The 12,119-nt window shown below is 42.0% G+C and overlaps 1 protein-coding gene across 1 annotated transcript; it reads left to right on the top strand.

The window, feature by feature from the left end:
* Positions 1–2,478: 2,478 nt before the first annotated feature.
* Positions 2,479–10,902, top strand: LOC309550436 (uncharacterized protein C17orf50 homolog; the record flags this gene model as incomplete). The annotated part of the gene is made up of 3 exons (XM_082250816.1): positions 2,479–2,629; positions 5,894–6,053; positions 10,674–10,902. 3 exons carry the CDS (start codon positions 2,479–2,481, stop codon positions 10,900–10,902), a joined length of 540 nt encoding a protein of 179 aa, XP_082106942.1.
* Positions 10,903–12,119: the final 1,217 nt, after the last annotated feature.

Genomic DNA, 12,119 nt, shown 5'->3' with positions numbered 1-12,119 from the left:
GCTCATAGGATTTCAAACTGTTGCTAAACCTATTTTTTTAATATTAGACTGAAGATCTTAAAACAACCTTCTTATCCAAAGTTTGCAGAAACAGTAGTTAATAATGAATCAGTGAACATAGAATGTGCACTGATATGTCCACAAAGGGTAAGGTGACCAGACGTCCCTAGGTTGAGGACACTGTCCCCGATCCAAGTCTGTCCCTGGTTTTGTCCCCGGATTCAGGGCCGGATTGTTGTAAACAGCGCATCCCATGCTGGTTGAGAAACAGCCTGGTGGCTCAGATGCAGACGCCCCCTGCTGGACGATCTCACTGCCACTCCTGCTGCTGTTCAGTGGAGGAGAGGCAGAGCCAAAAATGTACTGTGTGGAGGGCTGAGAGTGGGAAGTGAGCATAGGGGGGGCAGAAGTGTCCTCTGTGCATAGCAAACCTCTGAACCCTGCACTCTATGCCTAACACCCTCCTGTATATTATGTAGTCCTGTGCCCAGAGCTCTGTGTATTATGCAGTCCTGTGCCCAGAGCTCTGTGTATTATGTAGTCCCGTGCCCAGCGCTCTGTGTATTATGTAGTCCTGTACCCAGCGCTCTGTGTATTGTGTAGTCCTGTACCCAGCGCTCTGTGTATTATGTAGTACTGTGCCCAGCGCTCTGTGTATTATCTAGTTCTGTGCCCAGTGCTCTTTGTATTATGCAGTCCTGTGTCCAGCGCTCTGTGTATTATGCAGTCCTGTACCCGGCGCTCTGTGGATTATGTAGTCCTGTGCCCAGCACTCTGTGTATTATGTAGTCCTGTGCCCAGCGCTCTTTGTATTATGCAGTCCTGTGTCCAGCGCTCTGTGTATTATGCAGTCCTGTGTCCAGCGCTCTTTGTATTATGCAGTCCTGTGTCCAGCGCTCTGTGTATTATGCAGTCCTGTGCCCAGCGCTCTTTGTATTATGCAGTCCTGTGTCCAGCGCTCTTTGTATTATGCAGTCCTGTGTCCAGCGCTCTTTGTATTATGCAGTCCTGTGCCCAGATCTCTGTGTATTATCTAGTCCTGTGCCCAAGCGCTCTGTGTATTATGCAGTCCTGTACCCGGCGCTCTGTGTATTATGTAGTCCTGTGCCCAGCACTCTGTGTATTATGTAGTCCTGTGCCCAGAGCTCTGTGTATTATGCAGTCCTGTGCCCAGCTCTCTGTGTATTATGTAGTCCTGTGCCCAGCGCTCTGTGTATTATGTAGTCCTGTACTCAGCGCTCCGTGTATTATTCAGTCCTACACCCAGCGCTCCGTGTATTATTCAGTTCCGTGCCCAGAGCTCTGTGTATTATGTAGTCCTGTGCTCAGCGTTCTGTGAATTATGTAGTCCTGTACCCTGCGCTCTGTGAATTATGCAGTCCTGTACCCCGGGCTCTGTGTATTATGCAGTCCTGCACCGGTGCTCTGTGTATTATGTAGTCCTGTTGACAGCGCTCTGTGTATTATATAGTCCTATGCCCAGCACTCTGTGTATTATATAGTCCTATGCCCAGCACTCTGTGTATTATGCAGTCCTCTGCCCAGATCTCTGTGTATTATGTAGTCCAGTGCCCAGCACTCTGTGTATCATGCAGTCCTGTACCCGGCGCTCTGTGTATTATGCAGTCCTGTACCCGGCGCTCTGTGTATTATGCAGTCCTGTGCCCAGCTCTCTGTGTATTATGTAGTCCAGTGCCCAGCACTCAGTGTATCATGCAGTCCTGTACCCGGCGCTCTGTGTATTATGCAGTCCTGTACCCGGCGCTCTGTGTTTTATGTAGTCCTGTGCCCAGCTCTCTGTGTATTATGTAGTCCAGTGCCCAGCACTCAGTGTATCATGCAGTCCTGTACCCGGCGCTCTGTGTATTATGCAGTCCTGTACCAGGTGCTCTATGTATTATGTAGTCCTGTGCCCAGAGCTTTGTGTAATAGGCAGTCCTGTGCCATTTGCCAATAAACAAAAATAAATGTCCCTGGATTTAATTTTAAAAATCTGGTCACCTTAGCAAAGGGAGATCCTGCATTTAGGAAAAGGAGTGCAGATGGTTATGTGTACATGCAGCGGGAATGGAAAGGTTCACTATAAAACATAAGAAAACGATAGATAGAGAATTTAGGGACCCCATACTGAACAATGACAAACTGCTCCTGCAATAACCTTTGCATGCGAGTAAGAGGAACCCATGTCCATTCTCACATGCCCTCCTAATAGCCAGATTAAATGCCCACATTACTGGTATTGTCCTTAGTGATGGTCTGTTTACTTTGGAGACTAAAACACTGGAGACAATGACATTAAAGATAATAAACTGCATCCACAACAATGTGGGAGAGAGAATAAGACGGGCCTGAGATGTAGAGGAGCCCATCCGAGGCCAGATACAATTAGTGAATTACACATTCTTACTGGTCTGTATAATTTAATTATATGAAGCTGAATGGACAATTATATCTGGAATAGAACATCACATTGAGGAAATGAAGACAGATCAGTGTGGGGAGCAGGCAGGAGGGCCCACAAAAGAACATTTAATAAGAGTCCTCAGCAACTCTACTCCTCCTCATACTGAAGAACCCGCGCTGCCAGCCACAGCTCATCATCCTATCTCAGGACTGCCGATTCAGACAGGTGGGTCTGCAAAGGGACAAGATTCTATCATAGGATACTTTTCTGGAATATCATAGGTGATACTTTTCTGGAATATCATAGGTGATACTTTTCTGGGATATCATAGGTGATACTTTTCTGGGATATCATAGGTGATACTTTTCTGGAATATCATAGGATACTTTTCTGGAATATCATAGGTGATACTTTTCTGGAATATCATAGGTGATACTTTTCTGGGATATCATAGGTGATACTTTTCTGGGATATCATAGGTGATACTTTTCTGGAATATCATAGGATACTTTTCTGGAATATCATAGGTGATACTTTTCTGGGATATCATAGGTGATACTTTTCTGGAATATCATAGGTGATACTTTTCTGGAATATCATAGGTGATACTTTTCTGGGATATCATAGGTGATACTTTTCTGGAATATCATAGGTGATACTTTTCTGGGATATCATAGGTGATACTTTTCTGGAATATCATAGGTGATACTTTTCTGGGATATCATAGGTGATACTTTTCTGGAATATCATAGGTGATACTTTTCTGGGATATCATAGGTGATACTTTTCTGGAATATCATAGGTGATACTTTTCTGGAATATCATAGGTGATACTTTTCTGGAATATCATAGGTGATACTTTTCTGGAATATCATAGATGATACTTTTCTGGGATATCATAGGTGATACTTTTCTGGGATATCATAGGTGATACTTTTCTGGGATATCATAGGTGATACTTTTCTGGGATATCATAGGTGATACTTTTCTGGGCTACTACCACACTGGACTTCACTGTGGGGAGGGGTTTAGCCTATAATTTTGTGTTTTTGAGTATAAGGTCATGCACACATGGGCTTCAGCTCAACAGCAATGCATACAACAAGTTTATGCAATACAGTGCTAAAACTTTCAGAAAGCTTTAAGCAGCTTCGTTGAAGATATTAACCACTTTAGCTCTGGAAGATTTTACCCCCTTCATGATCAGGCCATTTTTTGCTATTCGGCACTGCGCTACTTTAACTGGCAATTGTGCAGTCCTTGCAACACTGTACGCAAATTCATTTTATATAATTTTTTTCACACAAATAGATCTTTTTTTTTTTGGTGGTATTTGATTGATTGGGTTTTTAATTTTTTAATATATAAACGAAAAAAGACATTTTGTAAAAAAAAAAACAATATTTTGTACTTTCTGTTATAAAACATATTCAATAAAAATGTAAAAAGATCTCATTTTATAATAAATGTAGGCCAAAATGTATTCTGCTACATGTCTTTGGTAAAAACAAAATTCCAATAGGTGTTTATTAATTGGTTTGCCTGAAATTTATAGTGTCTACAAACAGTGGTATATGTCCTGGAATTTGTATTTATTTATTTATTTATTTTTATACTAGTAATGGCAGCAATCAGTGACTTATAGTGGGACTGTGATCGTGTCAAGGGCAATTTTACATTAAATAACATTTTGTGGGAACTAACTAACTGCCATTAACATCTCCAGTGACACTAATTCAGTGATAAGTGCCAATAATATACACTACCAATATACTAATGAAGCTAGCTGGGAAGGGTTTAACATCTATGGGCAATCAAGGGGCTTATTGTGTGCATAACAATGTGTAAAGTGTGTGATATGTGCTGCTTTTTTATTACAGATCAATTTGTTTTTTTTCCCCTGCTCTGTACCGAGCCCTGTGTTGATTGTCAAAACAGGGCTCTGGGCTGTGATTGGACACATTAGTACATGAATGAAGCCCCGTACACGCGCGTCGATAATTGGCCGTGAATTTTTGGCCAACGTCCGATCGGCCGATTTTCGGCTTGTTAGTATGATGCTTCCGACAACCGACTCCGACTTTTCGGCCAAAAAAAATCTGGTGTACAAGGTATAAAATTTTTGTTGGCTGTCAACACAACGGCCGATTTTCCGTCAGTCAGTACAGATTTCGGCAGACAAAAATCTGATGAGCAAGACTGGGCATGCTCAGAGAAGAAAAAACACACGGAAAGTAAACCAGCACATGACATCACTTCTGAAGTTGGTTTTTGTTGGCCGAGAAAATTTGTGTGCAGTCTAGGCACATTCCAACCAACAAAACACCACTCTGGACAAAAGTCGGACGATCGGTCTGCCGATAATCGTTGCGTGTGTACGAGGCATTATTGGCCAGTATCTGCTGATAAACTCTCGCTGTGTCAGATCACAGGGGAGTAGGCTGGTGGGGGTGCGTCGGAAATCAGGAAACAGGCAGCGACCTATGGGTATGTTGCTGTGCCTGTAGAAGCTAACCTGTCGCAGTACACGTTCTGCAGGGGGTTGACAAACACTTAAAGCAACCTCCAGCTTCAATTTAGGAAAGTTAAACATGGATGACAGTGAAGTGTTGGCCTTGATTCTAAAAAAGCTGCGATCAGGCTTCAGTTGTCTTTTACCAAAGTTTCAATTAGTGCTAAGGGTGAAGGCATGGACAAAGTAATCCCGTACAACTCTCCAATGTAGGCATATCTTTCTCAAGTTTAAAAATTCTGTTCCCACCAGAAACCCAGTGTGCTCCATCCTCCCAGTGCTGCACTGAAATCCCAAGCAGTGTCTTCAGCCCTGCCCACTATTTTATTTTGTAGATTACGAGACAACTGCCCCACTATGCGATGAAGATGAGAAGAGGTCTCTATCTCACTTCCTGTCCTAGGCTGACAATGTCGTTTCTCCAAAGATCCAGTTTAGTGAGTGGGCCTTGTCATCTGAGGATAAGAAGTGTCTTTGGAACTTTTCCACTGCAAGTACCGGCTCGGCTCTACTTGGCCCTGCTTGGCCCGGTTTGGTTTTCCACTGCATGGTACCACATGGTACGGTGTTGGAACGGTTCGGTACGGTTTGGTATGGTTTGCTTTTCCACTAAAGTAGTACTAAAGTAAGTGGGTGGGATAACAACAATTCTCTGACCAATCAGTGGCTAGTAGTGACTGCATGCAAAGGATTGTGGGATGTGGTACCTCTTGGAAACACAATCGAGGTGGTACTGTTTTAGAGAGCCGTACCGTTCGGTTCCATGTAGTGGAAAAGCGCCGCCGTACCGTACCGAACCGTTCCTACACCATACCATGCGGTACAAGCAGTGGAAAAGCACAAAAGCGAGCCGAACCGTTCGGTTCCATGCAGTGGAAAAGCCCCATTACTGGCAAGACCACCCGGTGAAGAAATAGAATGGGTGTAGTAAATCAGGATCTTTACGTAGTAATTCTACAGAGCTTATTTTCCTTCAGGGCTGACACTTGACATGAGTGGACAAAAAACGAAGCCACTGAATGGCGACAAGGCGGTGAACACATGTGTGGACAGGAGTGCTAGAAAGAAGAGGGAACGGATGATAAGGAAGAAGATTTCATCCTTGGCTGTGCTCTGTGGATCCCTGAAAACCCACAAGTATGACCTCAAAATGTATCTATACTCATTGCTTTCATTTGTCCCTCTTTTAAATCAAATCCCTCTTTCTTCCCCAGTTGTCCCTTGTTTTAGTCTGACTTCTATAAAAATTGAATGTTTAACTACCAAAAGAGTTATACTACTCTACCCTTCTTATAACCAGGGATGTATCCATAGGGAGGGGTCGGCCTTACTTTCTGCTAAAAGGTGTCCCTCTTTCTAATGTCAGAAAATTGGGAGCTTTGTATCATTTTTATTACAATGTCACAGTAATGGCATAAGATTACTCTATAGAAATCAGACAACTATGGCTTGATTTCTTGCTGACAACTCAATGGAAGGCATTTCTGCATATTTTGTTCGGCTTTGGTGGTCTCATATTGATCATTTCATAAACAGATCTTCAGACACTAGAGAACAGATCCACTCCACACATGAGCACTGAACATGAGATTAATTGTGGTCCTGTGTAGTCAGATTGTCCTCCTGCACTAATCTTCTATTAATAGTGTCTGAAACACTAAAAAAGAAACAACAAAAAGCGTCAGGCAGCAATAAGTGCCATAGGAAAAGTAAATACATAGAAGTACTGTATATTTCTTATTTTGTGCAGATGAAAGAACTATTCCACCAGTATTTATTTCTTGGTTTTAAAGCAGACCTATCAAAAAAGATGAACTCTGAGAAACAATCTTTGTGGCTTTTTCCTATGTAAAAAGTACCTCTAATGTTTGGTTAGGGATGTATTTTATGAGAAGTTTACATAGCGATTCGCCAAGTGAACGTGCATTTACATTTATTCTGTGTAAATGGGGCAAAAAATGAATGTTATTAGGCTATTTCCTGTACTGGATAAATGTATTTCATGGATTAAACAACTTCCCGCAAACCAACCTACCTGTACATCGGCTTGAAGAAGTGGTCGTACCGGGATGATGCCTGCAGCTAGAGGTATCAACCTGGTACCTTTTTTAGAGCCGGCGGTGGCTTTCTGGAGATAACAACCGATGCGGCTCAGCAGCTGCTCGGCCATTATCCCAGCAAGCATGAGTGGACAATCCCCACCTCTCCCGCCTTCCGCCACTTTGCCTGGGTCTCCCATCCCACTGGGAGACCCAGGCAACTGGCTGGTTAGAGTCCCAAACAAAGCCTGACTTGGCTTCAATCAGGTCTCCAATCATGTAACCCAGAAGCAACGTCACTTTCGGTTTACTCGGCTGCCAACGGCACCGATTTAAAAAAAGTGTCAGTATTCAAAAATGCAGATTTCGGTGTTTTGAATACTTTGAAGTGCAGTGGAGGGGTCTGGGGTCTTTTAGACCCCAGATCCCTCCGTAAAGAGTACCTGTCACTGCCTAGTACTGTCACAAGGGATGTTCACATTTCATGTGACAGCAATAAAAGTAATCAGATTGTCTCTTTTTTTTTTTTTTTCAAAAACAGTGTTAAAAATGAAAAATAAAATAAATAGGAAAAAAAAATGTTTAAAGCGCCCCTGTCGCCGTGAGCTCCCACACCAAAGAAAACGCATACGTATGTCGCACCTGGAAATGTAAACCGTGTTCAAATCACACGTGAGGTATCGCCGTGATCGCCAGAGGGAGAGCAATATTTCTAGCAAAAGACCTCCTCTGTAACTCTAACCTGGTAGCCATTGAAAATTTTTAAAGCATTGCCTAGAGAGATTTTTAGGTACCATCATTTGTCACCATTCCACCAGTGTGTGCAATTTTAAACCATAACATGTTAGGTATCTATTTACTCGGCGTGACATAATCTTTCACAATATCCAAAATAATTGGGCTAACTTTACTGTTTTGTTTTTTTTTTTTAATTCAGTGAAATTTATTTTTTTCAAAATAATTGCGTTTGAAAGACTGCTGTGCAAATATCGTGTGACAAAAAATATTGCAATGACCGACATTTTATTTTACAGAGTTTTTTCTAAAAAATATTTATACAGTACCTCACAAAGTATGAACACCCCTCACATTTTTACAAATATTTTATTCTATCTTTTCATATGACAACACTGAAGAAATGACACTTTGCTATAATGTAAAGTAGTGATTGTACAGCTTGTAGAACAGTGTAAATTCGTTGTCCCCTCAAAATAACTCAACACACAGCCATTAATGTCTAAACCGCTGGCAACAAAAGTGAGTACACCCCTAAGTGAAAATGTCCGAATTGGACCCAGAGTGTCAATATTTTGTGAGGCCACCATTATTTTCTAGCACTGCCTTAACCCTCTTGGGCATGGAGTTCACCAGAGCTTCACAGGTTGCCACTGGAGTCCTCTTCCACTCCTTCATGAAGACATCACAGAGCTGGTGGATGTTAGAGACCTTGCGCTCCTCCACCTTCCATTTGAGGATGCCCACAGATGCTCAATAGGGTTTAGGTCTGGAGACATGCTTGGCCAGTCCATCACCTTTACCCTAAGTTTCTTTAGCAAGGCAGTGGTCGTCTTGGAGGTGTGTATGGGGTCGTTATCATGTTGGAATACCCAGTCTCCGAAGGGAGGGGATCATGCTCTGCTTCAGTATGTCACAGTACATGTGAACTGTAGCTCCCCAGTGTCGGCAGCACTCATGCAGCCCCAAACCATGACCCTACCACCAACATTCTTGACTGTAGGCAAGACACACTTGTCTTTGTACTCCTCACCAGGTTGCCGCCACACACACTTGACATCATCTGAACCAAATTAGTTTATCTTGGTCTCATCAGACCACAGGATATGGTTCCAGTAATCCATGTCCTTAGTCTGCTTGTCTTCAGCAAACTGCTTGCGGGCTTTCTTGTGCATCATCTTTAGAAGAGGCTTCCTTCTGGGATGACAGCCATGCAAACCAATTTGATGCAGGTTGCGGCGTATGGTCTGAGCACTGACAGGCTGACCCCCCCCCCCCACCCCTTCAACCTCTGCAGCAAAGCTGGCAGCACTCATACGTCTATTTCCCAAAGACAACCTCTGGATATGACGCTGAGCTTGTGCACCCAACTTCTTTGGTCGACCATGGCGAGGCCTGTTCTGAGTGGAACATGTCCTGTTAAACCGCTGTATAGTCTTGGCCACCATTCTGCAGTTCAGTATCAGGGTCTTGCCAATCTTCTTATAGCCTAGGCCATCTTTATGTAGAGCAACAGTTCTTTTTTTCAGATCCTCAGAGAGTTCTTTGCCATGAGGTGCCATGTTGAACTTCCAGTGACCAGTATGAGAGAGTGAGAGCGATAACACCAAATTTAACATACCTGCTCCCCATTCACACCTGAGACCTTGTAACACTAATGAGTCACATTACACCGGGGAGGGAAAATGGCTAATTGGGCTCAATTTGCACATTTTTACTTAGGGATGTACTCACTTTTGTTGCCAGCAGTTTACACATTGATGGCTGTGTGTTGAGTTATTTTACACTGTTATACAAGATGTACACTCAATACTTTACATTGTAGCAAAGTGTCATTTCTTCAGTGTTGTCACATGAAAAGATATAATAAAATAATAAAAAATGTGAGGGGTGTACTCACTTCTGTGAGATACTGTATATACTATGTTTGGGGGTCCTAAGTCATTTTCTAGCAAAAAATACTGATTTTAGCTTGTAAACAACATGTGTCATTAATAGGCTTGGTCCTTAAGTGGTTAAAATAGAGAATCCCTATTATATATACTGCCATTGAGTGGGCAAATGTAGTATTTTGCATTTTTAAATAATTAAAAACATTCATCTAGCAAAGAAAATAGCTTAATAAACATGCCTCTTTCACACAGCTATGTACATACACTTAGACTTCTATGCAAATTTTAATAAATACACCCCTTAAATTTATGCAGCCTGTACACTATTAAAAGCATTGAACATCCAGGGCTGAAACCTACATTCTGGTTATAGTACAGTGGTGATAGTGGGTCACTCATTCTCTACCTATTTTCTTCAAAGAATACAAGGCATTCTGTGAATGGGAAAGGGGAGTGGAGGGATGGATGAACGGCATAATCTCCCTCATCTTTTCACAGAACACCTCGTATCCCGTGGTAAAAAAAAAAAGGCATTTTTTAAACAGAGGAGATGAACTACAAATTTCAGTTCCAGAAGTTAGGTGCTTACAGTAGTATAACAGCTGAATAAAACTAAAGCTGAGCATACATAGAGTCAATGTCCACCAGTTCACCCTGCCAGTCACCAATTGAGCGAACATCTCTTGACTGAAGAAGCAAATCAAAGGAGCCAGGTGAAAAGCCCCTTCGTTCAATCAGATGCAGGCATACTTTGAATATTTGCATTTCCTCCCATACAGTCATATGGGAATATGGACTCACTTTATTCGTTTATAACACATCCCATCTCATCTTTTCACACACGGTGTGTTTAATAGTTCTGAGTTGAGTTCTCACTGTTGGGAATGTTGAATATATAGAAGAAGCCAGGTACTTTCTGAGACCAACATGATCCATCAGTAACTATAATATCACTTTTGGGTGCACTGACCCTTTAAATGGCTTTGAATATCATTTTTCCATTGAAAAGTGTGTATGATAAAGTGTTCAGAAATATATAGGAGCCCTGGACTGGGGCAATAACTCTCCCTGCATCTTATATTTTTCTGTAGAGGGAAGAAACATGTACAAGAAGATAAGAAGAAGCCATTGTGTAGAGCTGGACACAAAGAGCACAAAATGAACCGTGAGGAATCATACTGCGGCCAGCTGGAGCGTTCCAAGAAAATGTGTGCACAGTGTGAGATCATCACCTGCAAGAAATGCGACACTCTGCATGCAGATTCTCTCTTTGTAGCACACAGCTTGCTGGATCATTATGACCACAGGGGTTGCATTTAAAAAAGGTATGTAAAGGTATTTTATTTTTAGGTTTTGTATAGAGAAGGGAAGGATTATAACCCGTGTTATATGTTACTGTCCATGTCTTTGCTGGTGGGATTCACCCCTCTTTTTGTTCTTGTGATCATGGTCATCAAGACAGAAAATGGTGGAAATTCAAAATGTTAGAGTTGACACCAGAGCAAAAGGCAGGGGGAATTCTAATTAGGACACTTGTTCCAGTGACAGCTCTATAAGATGGGCATTCCATACACTGAAGAGATTTTCTTTTATTTCCGGTTTTGTCTTCATAAAAGGAAGTGAACAGAAATTCCCCTAGAAGGACACCGGAAGCAAAAAATACCCTGACAGGGTTTTTTTTTTAACCTTTCCCTACTCTATTTAAAACACAAATGATTTTGGCTTTACATACACTTTAATACTGGCCATACACCAATACAGTATACTGTATTTAGCTATGTGAGACATCTGAGCATAACTATTACTAATGAGGCACTGAAAGAGCAAAGGGTCCTTCAACTCAAAACCAACATTTCGCTTTTATCACAAACGTATAAATTATTCCTTACTCGCCAATTACAAGCACCGCCTTATTTTGTATGGGAATGGGAATTAGAACTGGGACTGGAACTTCTTGCCCACTCAATTGCAAAAAAAAAAAATCACAAAGCCATCTGATACTGTATATTATCAATTAGCTCTAAGACCCAGGAGTCTTCTTACAAATTTTTCTCCCACTGGTATATAACGCCTTCAAGATTAACCAAGATCTTTCTGGGAGCAGATCCCAAGTGTTGGCGAGGTTGCATCCGCAAGGCACATTTATGCACCTGTGGTGCCACTGCCCCAAAATCCAAACATTTTGGGAGGAACATTTTCCTTGGATTCTGAAAACCACTCATAAGCCCATCCAGTTCTCTCCCCTCCACTACATATTTCATGCTACCCCTTCTTCCCTGAAGTTGTATAAAAATAGCATTACGCCGTACCTTTTTAAGCAAAAAATGTTATACCCAAATTCTGGAAGCAGACCCAGTGCCTCACACTTTAGGACTGGAAGCGAGAGGTAGAAAGAGTCATGGAAGCGGAAAGGTGGCTTCTTACCATTGATAAACAAAAACAGTTCCATGATATTTGGTCTGGCTGGATTTATTATTCATTTGATATCGACAAATTAGGCCAAAATAAACCTTAGCAGCAAGTTGACCTTCGTAGAT

This window comes from Pelophylax lessonae (assembly GCF_965119305.1).
Source record: "Pelophylax lessonae genome assembly, chromosome: 3".
NCBI lineage: Eukaryota > Metazoa > Chordata > Amphibia > Anura > Ranidae > Pelophylax > Pelophylax lessonae.
Note: the sequence above shows the minus strand (reverse complement) of the source record. Positions and strands in the feature narration are given on the sequence as shown.